The following is a 19,839-nucleotide window of genomic DNA, read 5'->3' on the forward strand; positions in this document are numbered from 1 at the left end:
TTTGTTTTTTGTCTTTTTAGAGCCACACCTATGGCATATCAATTCCTGGGCTGAGGGTCAAATTGGAGCTGCACCTGCTGGCCTATACAGCACTTATAGCAGTCTCAGATCTGAGGTGTATCTGTGGCTTATGCTGCAGCTTGTGGCAACATGGGATGAGCAAGGCCAGGGATCGAACAACCTGCTGAGCGAGGCCAGGGATTGAACCCGCATCCCCATGGATACTAGTTGGGTTCTTAACCCTCTAGGCCACAATGGGAACTCCCTCTATCCAAACTTTGAATTCCATTACTGGCCTTTGAAAGATGATTAATTTTAGTAGTTACTCCCCCTACCTATGCCATACTTAACATTGGAAAATGTGTCAATTTGTGATTTCAAAGTTGAGAGTTTAATTTATATATTATTTTTCCATGGAGTGTTATGACCTTTAGGTTTTTGTAGAATAAAGTTTAAAAATTTCCGGAGTCTTAAGTTTGCTTCCTAACACTACCTAAAAAATCAACTTGGCATGCATTGGAACTGCCTTCTTATAATGCCTAAAGATTACATTTGGATTTAATTACTTCTTCCCTTCACATACAGACAGTCTGAAGCTGTTATGTTTTTGTCGAAATCTGAACGAGTGAGAAATCTGCTCCCATCAACTGCTGTTTCAGCCTTCAGTTAAAAGAAAAAAACAAAACCTTTTGTGGCACAGTAGAAATGAATCCAACTAGTATCCATGAGGATGCAGGATCTGGTATTGCCGTGTGCTTCAGTGTGGGTCCCAGAGGCGGCTTGGATCCCACATTACTGTGGCTGTGGCTGTGGCGTAGGCTGGCAACTATAGCTCCAATTCGACCCCCACCCTGGGAACTTCCACATGTGGGTGTGGCCCTAAAAAGCAAAAAAGAAAACAAAACCATTAAAAGATTCTATTAAAAACATAAAAGTTCTCATCACAAGAAAGAAATCTTTGTGTATGGTCATGGATATTTACCGGACTTATTGTGATCATTTTGTAATATATACAAATACAAATACTGAATCATTCATTACAAAGTACCCCTGAAAGTAATATGTTATGTGTCAGTTATACCTCAGCAACAACAAAAAAGGCCTTTATTCTTGTAAAATGCTGGCTTTGTAATATACTCTACCTTTAGCTGACAAAATGATTTCCAGAAGAGGGCTATTCCCTATGATGGAGCCACAGGGATTTAAAGAAATAGCCATTCCGGAGTATCTGCCCATATTTGGAATATTAGTAGTACTTTCTTAAGCTATAAGCAAAAGGGTGTATCTTGTCATACACTTGGCTAATTAGAACCTGAGATCTTGAAGCAGTTTGGGTTTAACCCCTGGCTTTTGCGGAATGGGTTGGGCTGGTTTTTTGAGCAATTTGCTGCAGAGTAATTCTTCTTTGCTTCTGTCTGCAGACAAATGTCCTGTTTTTCAGATAAACCATATTCATCTTAAATGCCTCTCCACTTCAGGCTGTTTTTTCCTACCTTGGAAGACATGAAGAAGGTCAGGATTTCCTTCAAAGTAATTAAGGAGAGTGATGTGACCAAATGATAAGAACTTAGGATGAAATTCTGAGGGTTTAAATGCCACTATTTAAAAATAAATATTAAAACCCACCCCAAGTAAAATGGGAGTGGGGGAATTTAAGCCTATTTTATTTTAAACTTATAAATAGGCATATGAGGATAAATGTCTTATCTCGACTCCTAGCAAAGTGGTATAAGTTATAGATGCTTAGTTATGCCAAAATAACAGTTTTTAGAATAATACTATGTATTGTGTTTTAGAATAATATTATATATTACATTGTGTATGTAAACATATATCAAACCCAGATATTGGTAGTCCCATCACATTGCACTTCTTGCTGAACTTCTTCTTTTTTTTTTTTTTTTTGCTTTTTAGGATCACATCTGTGGCATATGGAAGTTCCCAGGCTAGGAGTTGAATTGGAGCTACAGCTGCTGGCCTACACCACAGCCCACAGCCACAGCAACATCAGATCCGAGCTGTGTCTGCGACCTACACCATAGCTCAGGGCAACACTGGATCCTTAACCCACTGAGCGAGGCCAGGGATTGAACCTGCAACCTCATAGTTACTAGTTGGATTTGTTTCCGCTGCACCACGATGGGAACTCCTTGATGAACTTTTATAACTATTGAAGCCCAATAAAACATTTTGTTATTAATGTTTTCCCATGCCTGATTCTATCAGTATATAATAATCATTAAGAAACTTGCTTGACAACCAACCCACAAAGCTAATGATCCCTCCTCTTTTACTCGAGACAAGTAATCTGTCTTGAAAACTGTCCAAGTGTTATGGTGTATATATACTATATTTACATCTGTATTTTAATCTCACTTAATAGAATGTCTGCTGTGCTGCATAAGGAGAGATAACATTTTTTCCCAAATACAACAATTTTGATGGATTCTTTCTTTGCACTTTTCTCCCTCCAAGGTTTACCCATAATCCTGAGACTACTATCACTACCACCTCTACCACCATCACCACCTTAAAAACTTCAAGTCTTTCAATTTTAAATACCTAGTTATTGCAGATAATCAGCCTACCGTATTCCCATAAGGAGGGGTTTCACTCTAAATATTTCACTCTGTTTCTCTCTACATCCTGAAATCCAATTTCAGGTCTGTCTTTAGGCAGAGGAGAGCCAATGCTAGTCTGGGTCCTGTCCCAAAGATTGAGAGAAGTTGGCCCTCTGCCCAGGAGTAGAGTGAAGATGGGGCCTTCAAATCTAGGTCAGTCCTCATGTGGAGGCTATGAAATTGCTGGTTCCTATTATCAGGTTTCCCTCTTAGGGGGGGAAAAACACAAAAAACCCCCAAAACATTGGAAAAAAAGTGTTTTAGGAGTTCCCGTTGTGGCTCAACATGTTAAGGGCCTGACAGTTGTCTCTTAAGTTGCAGATTGGATCCCTAGCCTCACTCAATGGGTTAAGGATCCAGTGTTGTTGCAAGCCTAGGCCCCAGCTGCAGCTCCAATTTGACCCTTGGCCCCCAAATTTCCATATCCCATAGGTGCAGCCATAAAAAAGAAATAGAAAACTTTTTAGAAACCAGTTCCATCATTTATAAAACAACCTAATAGAAATTATTATATCCTTAGGACGTTTTTCTGGATAAAACTGCACATTTGAGAGCACATTTATTTTTACTCTTATATAGAAAATGAAGGAAAGTGGAGTTCCTGGATGGCCCAGCAGGCTAAGGATCCAGTCTTGTCACTGCTGTGGCTGTGGTCACTGTTGTGGTGTATTGTGGTGCAGGTTCAGTCCCTGGCCCAGGAACTTCCAAATACCCTGGGCACGGGCAAAAAAAAAAAAAAGAAAATGACACACCCAATGACTATGTAAGCAAAAAAAAAAATTTTTATCCATTGCCCCTTTTGTAGACATTTGTGGTTTCAACTTCTGAGTCTTGAAAAATCTTTTTTTTTTTTTTTTTAGCTATGTCTTGGCATATGGAGGTTCCCGGGCTAGGGGTTGAATCGGAGCTGTCGGAGCTGTCGTCACTGGCCTACGCCAGAGCCACAGCAACGTGGGATCCGAGCCGGGTCTGCAACCTACACCACAGCTCACGGCAACGGGGATCGTTAACCCACTGAGCAAGGGCAGGGACCGAACCCGCAACCTCATGGTTCCTAGTCGGATTCATTAACCACTGCGCCACGATGGGAACTCCTTGAAAAATCTTGATAGAAAATAATTTGTAATTTTTGTAAAGCCTAAATCTTTTTTTTTTTTTTTTTTTTTTTTTTTTTTTTTTTGTCTTCTTAGGGCTGCACCTGTGGCATATGGAAGTTCCCAAGCTAGGGGCTGAATCAGAGCTGTAGCCACTTGGCCTATGCCACAGCCACAGCAACACCAGATCCAGGCTGCATCTGCGACCTACACCACAGCTCACAGCACTGCTGGATCCTTAACCGACTGAGAGAGGCCGGGGATTGAACCTGCGTCCTCATGGATGCTAGTCAGATTCGTTTCTGCTGAGGCACTGCTGGAACTCCAAAAGCCTAAATTTGATTTGCCTAAGGTGAATGGCTGGGATGGGAGATTTACTTAGTTTTATAGTAAATTTCTCCACTTGCTTATTCATTGTGTGCCCCTAAGTTCTTGCATAGTGGTTAAAGAAAAAAAAAGTTATTTGTCAAAAATCTGATTTTGGCTGAAATGAAACTGGTTGAAATTTTTTAAAACGAAGTCTAGGAAATGATTTTTTTTTTTTTTTTTTTTTTTTTTTTTTTGCGTATTAGTGCCAAATGTGTGGCATATAGAAATTCCAAGGCTGGGGGGCAACTCAGACCTACAGCCACCGCCCAACACCACAGCCACAGCAATGGGGGATCCTAGCCATGTCTTCGACCTACACCACAGCTCAGGGCAACGCCCGATCATTAACCCTCTGAGCGAGGCCAGGGATCACACCTGCCTCCTCATGGATCCTAGTTGGGTTAGTTACCACTGAGCCACAACGGAAACTCCTAAGAAATGATTCTCAGTGGCAATTAAGAGTCTTGGTTAAATTAAAGATAAAAATGGCAGACTCATTGTCTGCTAAGATTTAATCTGTAAAGAAGTATCTATGGAAATAAATGAAGCAGTTTCTGAAACTGAGTATTTCATGTGATGCTCCAGCCAATAAGAAAGTTGTTACTGGACCACTTCACTTTATGGGTTGAAATCATAATGTGGTGTTCTGAAATTTGGGTATTTATACAAGTCGCAAACCTAGGTCATGTTATATTATCTTGGGCTTGCACTAGTCACACTGAATAATGGTAATTAGCCCTGGTTCTGGAGTCAGACTACCAGAGTTTTCTACCAGAGTGACTGCTAAGGTAGAATGTTTCCCCTCTTAGGGTGTTGCTGGAATGAAACTCTGGACAACTATTTTTAGTCTATTAGTAGAAAACAGGAGGCACTATGGAGTAAGAGAGAATCAAAAGAAAAATCTCTTTCCCAAATCTATCTATATCCCTAACCTCTCCGAGAACTTGTCCTCTGAGCTTCTCTCTCACCTTCTCCATTTATTTCATTCAGTAACAGCAGCACTATTTATTCAATTTAACCCAAGTTTACTCAATTCAATCTAAAATCTAGGAGTTACTCTTGATTCCCTTTTTTTTCTTAGTCCTCCATACTTTGCAAATCCTGTCATTCTGCCTCCAAAATATCCATTTACTTTTATGTCCACCACGATCTTCATGGTTCAAAACACAATTTTTTGTCATCTCTACTAATATAACAGGCTTTTAAGTTAGTCTTTCTGCTTTCATGCTCCTTTGGTTCATTCTTTTCTTTATAACCAGGTTGCTGTTTTAAAACAAAATCTGATGACCTCCGTTTCTTAATTGGCTTCTTGTCTTGCTTATAACAAAATCTGACTTACTTAGGCTCATCAAAGCTAAGGTGATCTGCTTCTTATTCTGCTTCACCCTTGTGTTTTTTCCACACTGGCCTTCCAGAAAGTTATAGTTTCAGTGCTATCCTGTCTGGAATCCCTTCCCTGACCTCGCTCTTCCTTGTCATTCATTCTCTCCTGCTGAAGATCTTCCCTGACTACCCAAATCTAAAGGATCCTTTCTCTGTGTTGATCTGCTGGTTTTAATTCTCTGCATGGCACTTTTGTGGGTTTTTGTTGTTGTTGTTGTTATTGTTTTTTGTTTTTTGTTTGTTTTTTTTTGCTTTTTAGGGCTGCACCCAAGGCATATGGAAGTTCCCAGGCTAGGGTTGAATTGGAGCTGCAGCTGCCAGCTTATGCCATGGTCACAGCAACATGGGATCCGAGCCGTGTCTGCAGCCTACACCACAGCTCATGGCAATGCCGGATCCTTAACCTACTGAGTGAGGCCAGGGATTGAACCTGCCTCCTCATGGATACTAGTTGCATTTGTTACTGCCTAGCCACAGTGGGAACTCCTGCATAGCAATTATGATCATTTAATCTTATTTATTTGATTATTCATCTACATCCCCTGTATGTTCTTGATCCTTACTGAATCTCCAGTGTCTTGAGTAGTAGCATAGATCTTAATAAATATTTGTGGAATGAATGAATGATTTCTAAAAGCTTTTATGTAAAGTACCAGATCTATGGTGAAATAAAAATAAGAAAAATATTTTATGTAGAAAATATACATCATAAAATCACCAACAGTACTTTAGGCAGGTCTGCTTATTCTGAGATGTCCTTCATACATTTTACATTTTATGTTAAGTGCCCTTTTATGAAATGAGAATGATAATCAGTTTTGTAGTTTAAAAATACATATTTTTAGGAGTTCCTGTCGTGGCTTAGCAGTTAACAAACCCTACTAGTACCCATGAGGATGAGGGTTCGATCCCTGGCCTTGCTGAGTGGGTTAAGGATCCAGGGATGCCGTGAGCTGTGGTGTAGTTCGAAGATGTGGCTCAGATCCTGAGTTGCTGTGGTTGTGGCGTAGGCCAGCAGCTGTAGCTCCAGTTTGACCCCTAGCCTGGGATCTTCCATATGCCGCAGAGTGTGGCCCTAAAAATACAAAAAAGGGCATAAATAATTGGGAAGTACTGTTGTCCCGTACTAAAACTTTTAGACTGGAGGTTTTCTTTGAGTTTTAGAGGTTTGTGATTCATTAAAAGTAAAGAAGCAGTGTGTAGGTGTTCTTGGGGGGGAGTTTTGCCAAGAATTCTTACTAAATAAAGTTCAATCAATCAAATGTTATTATATCCTTCAAATTCTCCTGGGAAATAAATTGTCAGGTTCCATTTAAGGATTATATTCTGTTTGAATATGTAATGTTAAAGTGAAATGTGACATAAGAATCTACATATATAATTAAAAGAGAATAAAAATAGTGAAGCTCTTAGAATGTCTTTTTGGGTAATGCATTTAGCAATGTTTCTTTCAATAACCTTGTCCATAATGAAAGCTGAGTAAAATTACATACATGGATTTTATTTGCATTAAAACTGATCAGCTCGTAAAAAAAAAGGCACCTCAATTTGTATTGAGATACAAGTGGACAGTTTTTTCCTTCCATTGTCCAATAAAGACTGAAAGGGACCTGATATATCACCTATAACAAACTACCTTGTGTTTCAGATGAAGAAACTGATGGTTAAGGGGAATACATTTTTTTGGTAGACCTAGGATTAGAATTCCCATCTCCTTATTTCCAGGCTCTTGAACTTTACTTTGTGACCTAATTTTAGGGAGATAAGTCCTAAGAAAGTTCTGTTTATGTAGTATGGTATAGATTGCTTTAAGAGATTATTTTATCAGTATTTTTATCCATATGCAATGAGGAGATGTATTTTTAAGTAACATGCAGAAAAGACATTTCACATTCACTGTTGTGACAGCTGGCCTCTTTAAGGCTATGCAGAGTTCTAAAAGTGGTATTCATGCTTTTAATTTTTATCAAGTTAAGATTTAAAGTTAAGAAAATCATGAAGACATTTTTGTTTTTTCCTGTCTTAAAGAATCTTTACACATGAAGAGAAGAGACATTTATAAAATAAATGCAGTTCATCTAAGAATAAGGGTAGTATTGATGGTGTGATTTTTAAAAAAATACAAGTTTTAAAAAAGAGCAGGTGAGAGTTTTCTATTTTTAACCATTATTAAAATTTAATAATAATTATAAAAAGTTTATGCTAATAAAATCAATATATAGTAGAAAATTTTGAGAACTATGTCTAGATACTCATGTTGCAACAGAACAAAGGGTGGGGAAAAAAATGTAATGTATATAACTTGATCCCCTTGCTGTACAGTGGGAAAAAAAAATCATAAAAAAAAAAAGAAAATTTACAAACTAGATCAGTATAAATAAGGTCAAAATGACACATAATTCCACTTTTCAGAGAAACCAATAGTAACATTTTGGTGTGTTTATTTCTGGTATACTCTCTGTGTATATAAGGCATTTTTTTAAATATAGTAAAGATTATACTCTACATTCCTCGTTTTTTGTTTTTTTTTCACCTAACATTGTGTCATGAACATTTTCCTGTGTCCTTAAAAAGTGTATGAAAATGTTTTAGAGTAGTTTCATAACATTATTCTGTAATTTATTTAACCATTACCCTATTTTTGCTTATTTGGGGATATAATAAAATTTTGCTATTATTAATACTGAAATGAATAACTAGGCATACAAATCTTTGATCGCATTTATTCTGAGGTTTTATTATAGTTGCCTAAAAAATGGAATTGGTGACACAAAAAACTTTCTAGAGATTTACTAATTTCTAGAAATGTGCTAATATATGAAAATGCTTCTTTTTTTGCACGCTTACAACCAAGTTTGCTATTATTTTGGGACCTGAAGCATTTGTTGAAAGGTTAGTACATGAGTCTATATCTTTGTTATACTATCCAGAGGCATTTTAACTATTTGGGGTTAGCTATCTACTTGCTTTTCTAGTGACACACTAACCACATGAGTAAAGTAGGTAGAATACTTATATTTCCAAGAACAAACTATTCTGATTCACTGATCTTGATTTAAACTATTTGAATTGGAAAAAGGTTAATGAAAGTTTGAAAGTTAAAAATTTCAATTGACTGCTTTCCATTAAAGTGAAAAGAACAGAATTGAAATAAATTGCTTAAAAAATTGATCAAAAGGGTTTTAGTAGTTACTCAATAGCCAACTCTGTGTGTGTTTAGAAAGACTAGGTGGAAGGGAGGGTAGGGGAGGATTAGAAAAGGCATCAAAAGCTGAGTAAAGGAAGGCACTGTGAATAAGAATAACTTCTACCTTTACCTGGAAAAACATGCCTTTACCTTTATGCTCCCAGATTGACTCTCAAAAACAATCATACCTGAGCTGAAGAATAACATTTTTGTATCTATATCTGCTGAAATGAACTGTTACTTAATTTTAAATAATATACTTTTTTAAAGTTGTACTATGAGTAAAAAATTTTTTTTGATTGTTAAATGCAAAATGTCATTTATCAAAAATAAGTTTTTTAACAATCTTTGTGATAGACTTTAATTTGATTGAATATTTGACAATTGCAGACCTTTATCTTCTCTTAATGACAGAATTTACTGTATTTGTCAAAAAAACAAAGTTTCAAGTATAGCTGTTTTTGTACCACAGTTTTTTTTTTTTTAAACTTTATTGTTAAAAATCAAAAAGTAGGAGTTAACACAGTAAGGCATGAATGAAAGTAAATTTATTTGTCAGAGGGCTAAGTTCATGTTAACTTTCATATCATGCTTGCCAGATATATAATTTAAACAAGTGTGATAACAAAATAATCATGTCACGTGCTAAAAGATCTATATTAGACACTTTAGCAGAATTAAGTTTTAATTGTCCCAATGCCCTGAAAAGTGTGAAATGGGTAAACTCAGGGACAGATAGGTTAAGAGCCAGCCCAAGATCATGCAGCTAGTAGGAAGTCAAATCACTTGTTGTGCTACTTTCCTTTACAACCTTGCTACTTACCCTGATTGGCAGACCAGAAGCATTGGCAAAATCTGGGAACATAGAAAAATGCAAAATCTTGACCACAGAGACCTGCTGAATCAAATCTTTATTTTAACAAGATCCCTCAAGTGATGTTGTATGTATATTAAAGTTTGATAAGCACAATGTACATCCCATATTAAAAGTTACATTGAGGTTTAAAAAAAAATTTTTTTTTTTAGTTTTATTTTTATGGCCGCACCCACGGGATATGGAAGCTCCTGGGCCAGGGACTGAATCTGAGCTGCAGCTGTGGCAATGCTGGATCCTTTAACCCAATGAGCCAGGCAAGAAATCGAACCTGCATCTCCGCAGCAACTAGAGCTGCTTCAGTTAGGTTCTTAACCCATTGCCCCACAGTGGGAACTCCCTAAAAGTTACATTGAGCTTTTGAAATTTGTTCTAAGGATTACCCCTGGTTTTACTTTAGTTCATATGGGTTATCTATTAACATTTTACACCAGAGGAAGAGGCAAACCGTTGAATTAGTGTTTCCCCTCAAATTGCTCTTCTGCTGCTGCTTTGATTCAGATCTTTTTAATACAGAGAACAGTTGATTAATTCTGTTTGTGGACAGTTGGTCAGAGTCTCCATCAGCCAAGTATAGCTCTGTTTGTAATAGCCTTTACTCATGGACTGAACACATCTGATTTACAGTACATGGCTTCATTCTGGATAGGCATTTTCCAAATTAAAAGAGAATGATACTAAAAAAGCATTTTGGAAGGAAACTTGAAACTTTGGGAATATTTGGTGTTTTAGATGGCTAGCAAGGAACTGCAGATTTGTATAAACTGGCTTCTTTACTAATTTCATTTTGTGAACATAATTATTCTGTCACAGTGGCAATGATAGGTAAGGAAAGAAGCAAGGCTAACTTAGAACAGCACTATTGGTAGAAATATGCAAGACACATAAAGTTAAAAGTTTTCTGGTAGCCACATTAAAAAAGGAAAAAGAAGCAGTTTAATATTTATTTTATTTAACCTGATGTAGCAGAGTATTATTTCAACATGTAGTCAATATAAAAATTATTACTGAGACATTCTATGTATTTTTTGTACTGTCTTAAGAAATCCGGTATCTTATATTTATGGTGTCTCAATTTGAATGCTAAATTTTCCACAGTTAAAAGGTGAAATGTAGTACAATGAAAATAAAATTGTTTAATGGAAAAATATTTTACCTTGCTTTTGATTTTAAAATTTAAACTAAAATTAAGTAAAAGTTTAGTTCCTTCAGTCACAGTAAGCACATTTGGGTTGTGTGTAACTGGTTTTAGACTTGTGGAATTGATCATCATCCAAATGGTTAGTAAATGAATGTCACTGGAGGTTGTGATCTATTAATATAAATATTTGTACAGAGAATAAAGAGGGAATAAATAAAAGCTGTTTAGGTCATATAAGCATTTACTGATTATCCCCCTTTCTATCCTTCTCGCAATTAGAATTGATTTACTTTTTGTTAGTGGTTCACAATCCATTTCTTAAACCATTTAACCCCACTAAATTGTAAAGTTACCACGAAGAGTTGGGGTTCTTCCAATTTTGTCCCCATGGCATTAGATACTTGCTTCAGACACTGCATATTATTCAGAAAAGTGAGGTAATCTGAAGGTTAAGTGTGGCAAGCAGGACGGTTTGAGTGGGCTACTTTGGTCCATATGGTTTAAAACTTTACACGTGTACCTGGATCACCCGGGACCTTGCTAAAAATACCAATGTTGAGGTCTCACATTTCTACGTTCTTATTCAGAAGTTTACAATGACACGTCGGACACATCCGTATTAAACCAGCTGTTCTAAGTGTTTAAGTCCAAGGACATTTGGGGACCATCAGACCCAGCAATTGACTCTTAAAGGCTGAGAGTTTGAATTTAAAGTATCATGATGCTGTTGCCACGCGATCGATTTTCACCGGGCTTAGGTTTCCTGTAGTTGGGTTTTTGGGCAGTTTAAACCCCGTTCCTGAAGATTGTCCTGACAACGTCCCTGGCCCAAGTCCTGTTAAAGCGACCTGGGCTGGCCGAGGTAGACGGTGGCCATGTGACTGATACACCGGTTGCCTTTTGGGGCGGCCATTTTTGAGGCGGGCACCCAACCTCATGCCCAGTAAGCTAGGAGTTGGGGGGAACGCCGTTACCAGGACTCAAGATGGCCACCGCGCCCGCTAGCCAGCCCGCTAGCCAGCGCCCCAGCGAGCAGGCACGAGACGCGCGGGCAGCCTGCCGTGGCCGGAGGCGCCCGGGGCTAGTCTCCTGCAGCCCGCCGGGGGCGGAGCGCCCGCCCCTTCCGGACGCGGCCAATCAGCGCGTGCGGCCGGCTCGGCGGGGGCTGCCCGCGCGCCGGGTGTGTGAGGACGCGCTTCTGGTCGCTGAGTGCCTGAGCCCAAGAGCAGTGGCTGTGGTACCTGCTGCTGCTGCCCGTGCGGACGCAGAGCATCGGACGCTAGCGCTGTTGCGTGGGGCAGGACGGTGAAGCCATGACGTCCATCAGGTAAAGGGACAGCCTGAACCGCGCGCTTGCTGAGCATTAGCTTCCTGACCGCCTGAGAAGTGTGGCCCCTTCTCTTGGGTGGTCTGGAGCCTCCCAGTGCCACCGGACCTCCTCACGTTGGAGGCTCTCTCTGCACTTTTCATTTGGTCATTTCTGTCTTCCTCAGAAGTTTTGGGGCTGTGGCACATGGCGGAGCCCTATAAGTAGCCGCACCAATGAGGTGACCCTCTCTCAGATTCCAGGGTTTGAAGCTTGCTGACGCGTGTAGTGGATTTCTCTTGAAAAAATGTGGCTATCTTCTCCCTCTAGGGATGGCCCGGGGCCCACGTGTCATGCCTTCTTGACAACTAAGTTGGTGGCCCAGAGCAGATCTGCAAAGTTGGCCCTTTGATGCAAGTAGATTGCCCCCAGGTTGTGAAATAGTGTGTCCCAAAAATGTTTGCTTATGACTGGAATTAGTCCTCTGGTTCCCATGGTACCATCTGTTTACCTGCTTTTATCTGAGAGTCACCTGCAAAATGAGTTTCATGAGGTAGCAGGTATATAATGAGAGCAATAAACAGGAGACTTACTCATACTTGCTTTTCCAGAATTTGGAAGGTTCTTTTTGTTAATGGTGACTAGATAATGGCCCTGTCCAATGTCTGCATGTAGCAATGATCGAATGTTTGCCTTATGCTAATGCAACTATTTATAAAAAAAGGTAAGTTGCCTTATTTACTCTATTTTTGAAAACTGCAGCTTTTAAAAACAGACCTTGCACTTCGCATGTCCCAGAGAAAGGGAGGGCCCAGCACAAATGTGAAGAGAATAAAATAAATTAATTTTTGGTTTGTGAGCTTCCAGCTGCCTGAGTCCTGGTGGTTCAGTGGTTTCTCAGTGGTAATTTTTGCTACACAGTATTTACGAAATGACTTGACAGCCTAACCCTCAGGTAAGTTAAAGTAAGGTGTAACAAACAGTGTTGAACTTGGATGCAGTTTCTCTTTCTTAAATTGCATAATTCTGTGTTAACACAGACTAAGAGTACTTACCTCATTATGCAGAAGAGGAAATTTGGGTACTGAAATGTGGAGATCCACATGGAAAGATTTTGCAGTAAATTATATTGGGACATATAAGTCTAGCTTTTAATGCTAACAGTATCTTAGGATGACTTGGCAGTATGCTGTTAAACCAAGTCAGTACTCCCCCTTCCCACTCCCACTTCCAGCTCTCATCATTGCACATTGCAGCCTGCTGCTAATTAGGAGTGTGGGTCAAATACTTTTCTGTGTTAAGGGTCACTTATGTGGATGCAATTTTAATCCATCATTGTATTCCTGGCTACTCCTAAGTGGAGAAACACCCAAATATAAAGCTTCTGCTGCTTGGTCAGTGACAATAGCATGTGTGACTTTTAATGTAGCAGTTGAATGGTTGTTGTATTCAAAAAAACTGTTTTAAAGATTGATAACAGCCTTATTTGACTTATGGAGAAATAGATAACTGCTAACAGTTACATTTATGCTTGTTTCTTCAGATGTTATTCTGTATTTTACAGTCTTCACTATAGAGACACGATTCAAAAAAAGACTTTTTTAGTATTATCTAAACCTAGCTACCACATTTATACTTGAGGAAACTGAGACCAAGAGAAGCTGAGTGCAAAATCAGAAGTGGAGTTAGTAATTGAATCCAGATATTCATGATCTAGTGCTCTCCATAATACCTTTATAAAGACGGTATACTGCTACTTAAATTTCCTGAAAAAGCTGCTTCTATGAACAAAAATTGTAAAGTATTGTGAGACAATTCTTGCTCTCCTATAGTGGTCCAGGGAACTTGATAACTTAGGTCTAGAAGCAGGCAGGGAGACTACTGAAGTTGAAGCAATTCTTTGTACATGGTGACAGTTTTAAATGGGTTCGTAATCCTGTAGATACCAGCCGGTTCCCAGTGAGGACTACATTTAATGCAATTTTGTCATACCTTTAGTTTTCACATGTATGTTGTTAGGCATGTTCCCATTTTGTGCCCGGTAGATAGTTACTGTTAACTTGCTTTTACTGGTGAGGAAAATGATCAAGGTCACTAAGCTATCAAAATCTGACTTCATGTCCAATGTTTTTTACACCACACTTAAAATAATTTTTGCTAAACATAGTAATAGGTGACTCCATGCAATGACTATGACATAGTATAGAATTGGAAATCAGTGAGGGCCAGTGGTCAGCATACCTGGGTTTCAATTGCAGCGTTTTTTCCCTGAGATACTGATCTTCCTTTTCTCTTTTTTCCTTCACTGGACATTTGTTTAATGAAAGTGATGATGATACAAATATGTATTCTGGAGTGTTGCTGGATAGATATGAGAGTGTTTATATTTTAAGGCATTTTTAAGTGAAATATTCTCTTGTTGAAAGCAGTTTGGGGTCCTTAGAAAATGGTGTCATCTGAAAATAAATGCTTAAATCTTAGGTTTTTATATAGGAATCGAATTTACCTAATTCCCTCATTTTACAGTTTAAGAAACTGTAGCCAAGAAATACTATGATTTGTTCAGGTTCACACAAATATTTACATATTTTGAACTAGAACAAGATATCTAGATAAAAGGTTCAGTGCACTTTCCAACGTAACATTTAACTATTAGTAATTCTTAAATAATGATTTAAATCAAAAGAATTAAAGAAAAAAACTTAAGTTCTTTCATTAAGTTTGGTTGGAGAATTTGACTAACTTACTATTTGTATTCTACTCTACTACGCCATTTCTAATAAATTCATGAGTCTAAGTTTATAGCCTCTAAAACCAACGATAAGATTATGTATATCAAATACCAGTTGGTCTTCATCTGAGTAATAATAGAACATGATAAATTGAGGCTTTTATCATTTTTAATTGGCCCAGTAGGAAAGTTGATGCTTGAGTAAAAATTCAGGAGACATAGAAAAATGCAGAATGTCAGGACCCGGAGAATCTGCGAAAGGAATTTACTCTTTTTCTTTGTCTGTAGTTGACCTTGAGGCCCAAAGTGAAGTGGTATGTCCTAGTCTGGCAGTGGTGGAGCTTATGGTAGAATTTAGGTCTCCTGACTCCTACTATGTGCACTTTTCACTGAGCAACACTATTTCAAAATACTCCTATGAATATTGCCTTGTTTTCCTAACACAGATGTCTGGTCTGGTTTTGGGCATTGCTTACAGCTTGAGTTTGTGCCAGGGAGGAGTGGGAGAATGAGGTAGGCAGACAGGGAGAGGTCTGCTGTAGAGCTGAAGAGCTCTGTTCTTTGGCCTGCCCAGACGGGTCAGATTTGGTTTAAGACTATTCTGGGACTTGACTCTGCCTTGCATGATAATTCTGTAACCACTTCTATGGGTTAAGCCTACACTGGAAAATTTATGTGGGCTGTGGGTGGGGTCCTGGGGTATTTTCCTTCTAACACTCAAGACTCTGAGGTACATCCACTAGGATTTGCCAAGCCACTTAGATGGAGAACATTCATATGGAAACTAAATTCTGGTTAAGACTGAAACTGTCTTACTTTGTTAAGTTGGTTTCCTTAGAGCCTTTAAACAGCATTTTCAAACTCATTTCAGAACCTGTGCCTTTTATAAGAATTGTTAATTTCAGATTCCTGCCAAGAATTTTTTTATGCTATGAGACTTCGGAGGCAAATGAGCTTTTAAAATGAAATGGTTTTATTTATGAAATATTTTGAAGAACTAAAACAGGAATCCTTCTCTTAAAGAACTGTGGTGTTGTCAGCTGTTAATACTCATTTATAAATAGGTCATCTTTGTTTGAAAGAGCATACAAGGTTTTCTAACTCCAAATCTTTCCAGCCACAGTATTGCTACATTAAGCAGAACTGTCAAAGATGAAGTGGAACCAAAATGATTGTCTAAACTGTTTGAATGTTAACTGTTTCCTGTAACATTAGTTAAGAATCATGTCTAGTTACCTCTTCATACCTACTCGGTTTTAAAACATTATTTAAAAAAAAATTACAGTAAAACATAAGCATGAATTCTTATTTTACATAGCAAAACTAGCTTATAAATAGGATGACCATATGTCCCACTTTGCCTAGGATAGTCCTGGATCATGCCTGTTATCCTGGCATGATTATTAATAGTACTTCCTTTACTCTCAAAAGTGTCCCATTTGGATAATAAATTATCTGGTCACCTACTTACACAGTATAATAATTTTGTTGTAGTAAATTTTGGTTGTTAAAATAGGACCATAAGAGAATGGAATATTAGCTTATTTTGGCTATATTTGCATATTTTTCACTGGTCAGACCTTTTTATTTTATTAAGAGAGCTGTTAATTGGAGTAGTGTATTGAACAAGAAAGCACATGATTTGAAGTTAGAAATCATTTATTTGATGTCTGACTTTTGGTGGGTTATAAAACTCGGCTGATCCTCTTGTTTCTGTTAAACAAGGGTAATAGCAATACCTATACTCTAGGGTTATTGTGAGGATTTAAAGACAATACTATACACTAAAAATGCTTTATAAGTGGCACATTGCTGTGTAGTTGTTAGGTTGTCACACATGTGCTCCTGAAAATTGAATTTTAAGTGAGTAATTTTGTCTGGTTTAGGGGAACTTGTTATTTAACAGCACATTTAGAAGTATTTTTACCATAATGGGAAACAGGGAAATAACAGTGGAGATATATGTGTAGTTAAGGTTTTTGGGGGGAAGGAGGGGCAAAAATTTCAGCATATTTTATGCTGAAAAGATCCAATAAAAAGTGGAACAGTAGATGGTGCTGGACAGAGGAAAGAGATTATTTCCTTGAGTGTGCAAGAAGGAATGCCAGTAAGCAGAAATGGAAGGACTGGCCTTACACAGCCTAAGGGACACAAATATTTTCTGAGTTTGTTTACTTAAAAAAAAAAATGCCAATGAGAAGTTCCATGATGGCTCAGTGGGTTAAAGATATGGTATTTGTCACTGCTGTGGCTCAGGTCAGTGCTGTGGCGTGGGTTTGATTCCTGGCCCAGGAACTTCCAAATGCTTTTGGGGGTGGCTCCCTCCAAAAAAAGCCCCTCCCCAAAGAAAGCCAATATAATTCACATACAGTAAAATCACAGATTCTGAGTTTACTGAATTTTGAGGATATCAAGTGTTTATTTGTGTAAAACACCACTGAAGTCAACTTACAAAACATGTTCATCTCAGAAAGTTTTCTCCTGGAGTTTTCTGGTGGCTCAGTGGGTTAAGGATCTGACCTTGTTACTGCTGTGGCTCTGGTCACTGTTGTGGCTCAGGTTTGACCCCTGGCCCGGGAACTTCTGCATGCCATGGGCCTGGCCAAAAAAAGAAAGAAGAAAAAAATAATAAGAAATTTCTCTCCTTCTTTTCGATCAATTCCTTGCCCTATTCAGACAGTCATTTTCTGGCTTCTGTTAGTAGAGATTATTTTTGTGTGTTCTAGAACTTCATATAAGTGGTATCATATAGCAACTACTAGTTGTGTCTGGTTACTTTTATCTGATTGCTTTTGTTCAATAATAATTTTGGGTATTCTTCCTTTTTATGTATCAGGAGTTTGTTCCTTTTCACTGCTGAGTCATAATCCATTAAGTAGATATATCTACAGTTCTGTTGATGGACTTTGGCTTGTTTCTAGTTTTTGGTTACTGTAAACAAAGCTCCTATGAGCATTCATTTATAAGCCTATGTGTGGACTTGGATAAATACTTAGGTGTGGAATTGTCCTGTTCTAGGATAGATGTATCATTAACTTCAGAAACCACCAAACTGTTTTCCAAAATAGAAAACTGAATACATGCCACATTCAGTGTTACTCCACATTCTTTTTTTTTTTGGCTTGCCCATGGCATGCGGAAATTCCCTGGCCAGGGATTTAACCTACGCCACAACAGTGACAGTGCCAGCTCCTTAACCCACTAGGCTACCAGGGAACTCCAGTTACTCTACATTCTTGACAGTCTTTGGCATTTTTAATTTTAACCATTCTGCTGAGCATGTAGTTATATTGTATTTTTAGCAGTAATTATTCTATTATAGTTATTGTAATTTCATTGATAGCTAATGATGTAATTATAGGTTATTTGCTTATTTTTTTCTTTTGTACTGTCAGTTCAAGTTTTTTACCCATATTTGTATTGGGTTGTCTTTTTGTTGTTGGTTCATAATTCTTTTTATTTTCTGTATACAAGTTATTTGTCAAATTATACACACAAATGCACATAACTTTATGTGTAGCAAATGCTTGCTCCCTGAGCCATGTCTTTTCCATTTTCTGAATAGTGGAGAGCAGAAATTTAAAAATTTGAAGTTGAGGTTTTTGATTTGAGTGATTTTATGTTTATTACTTTTTGGGTTCTTAGAAATCTTTCCTTTTCTTATTCCAAGGTTGTGAAACTATTCCCTCATGTTTTCATCTACAAGCTTTATAGTTTTTGCCTTCACATTTAGGTCTATGATCCATCTTGGACTAATTTTTTTTTGCTATGGTATAAGGGTTTCCTCAGAAGAATTATCAATCAGTAGCTTAGATAGGGGTAGGTCTTTTCCTGGACTCACCATTCTGACCATTGATCTATTTGTATATTGTTATAGCAGTACCACATTGTCTTAATTATTATAGCTTTTAAGATTGGTATTGTTTCTTTTTTTTTTTTTTTTTTTTTTTGTCTTTTTTTTTGTTGTTGCTATTTCTTGGGCCGCTCCTGCGGCATATGGAGGTTCCCAAGCTAGGGGTCGAATCGGAGCTGTAGCAACCGGCCTACGCCAGAACCACAGCAACGCGGGATCCGAGCCACGTCTGCAACCTACACTGCAACTCAAGGCAACGCCGGATCGTTAACCCACTGAGCAAGGGCAGGGACTGAACCCGCAACCTCATGGTTCCTAGTCGGATTCGTTAACCACTGTGCCACGACGGGAACTCCTGGTATTGTTTCTTTAAATTTTTGATAGAAAGTCATTTGGGCCTGGAATGTCTTTTGGATGAAGGGATGGAAAGTTACAGGTTTCCGTTTCTTTAGTTGATAAATGATTATTCAGATTTACTGTTTTTCCTGTGTCAGTTTTGGTAAGTTGTGTTTTTAAAGAAATTTATTCTAAATTGTTAAATTGTTAAAAAGTTGCTCACAGTACTCTGGTATTGTAGGAACTGTTTCATGTCTCCCTTTTCATTCCTGATATTGGCATTCCCCTACCCACTTTTTGATTGTTTGGGGGATCAGTCTTGTTAGGGGGTTATCAGTTGTGTTAATCTTTTCAAAAACCAAGGTTTTGGTTTTGTCGAACTTCTATTTTGGTGATATGTTTTCTATTTCATTTATTTTTGCTGTCATATTTTTATTTTCTTCTCCTCTTGGATTTAATTCACTTTTTATAATTTTTTTTGAATCAGAAGTTTAGATCATTGATTGTAAACCTTTCTTGTTTCCTAATATGTGCATTTTATATATAAAATGTTCCTCTCGCAGTACTTCTTTACATCATATTAAATTTGATAGGTGTCTGGTACAAATTATTTTCTAATTTCTGTTGTGATTTCTCTCATCCATAGGTAATTTGGAAGTTTGTTGTTTAATTTCTAAATATTTAGGGATTTTAAAGTTATTTTTAAAAATTGAGGAGTTCCCATTGTGGCGCAGTGGAAACAAATCCGACTGGGAACCATGAGGTTTGATCCCTGGCCCTTGGTCAGTGGGTTAGGATCCGTCTTTGCCATGAGCTGTGGTGTAGTTTGCAGACTTGGCTCAGATCTGGTATTGCTGTGGCTGTGGCACAGGCTGCCGGCAGCTGTATCTCGGATTAGACCCCTATCCTGGGAACCTCCGTATGCTGCAACTGTGGCCCTAAAA

General features: G+C 38.0%; 1 protein-coding gene across 9 annotated transcripts in view; it reads left to right on the forward strand.

Annotated features, from left to right (window-relative positions):
• ADK (adenosine kinase) overlaps nucleotides 1–19,839 on the forward strand; it is a 481,834-nt gene that overhangs the window by 16,405 nt on the left and 445,590 nt on the right. For 4 of the 9 annotated variants that reach the window (XR_014828154.1, XR_014828155.1, XR_014828156.1 and 1 more), the window contains exon 1: nucleotides 11,877–11,996. The exons of the other annotated variants lie outside the window; for them this stretch is intronic. Coding sequence is in view for 1 of the 4 variants with exons in the window: in XM_003359241.5 (XP_003359289.1) it covers nucleotides 11,983–11,996 (14 nt within the window). In the remaining 3 variants the exon portion in view is untranslated. Of the gene's footprint in view, nucleotides 1–11,876; nucleotides 11,997–19,839 lie in introns of those variants that run through there. 9 annotated transcript variants of the gene reach the window in all.

This window comes from Sus scrofa, chromosome 14 (genome assembly GCF_054392235.1).
Source record: "Sus scrofa isolate SSC_HxYL_T2T_F1_AM1 chromosome 14, Sscrofa_HxYL_maternal_Yorkshire_Landrace_v2.0, whole genome shotgun sequence".
Lineage (NCBI taxonomy): Eukaryota > Metazoa > Chordata > Mammalia > Artiodactyla > Suidae > Sus > Sus scrofa.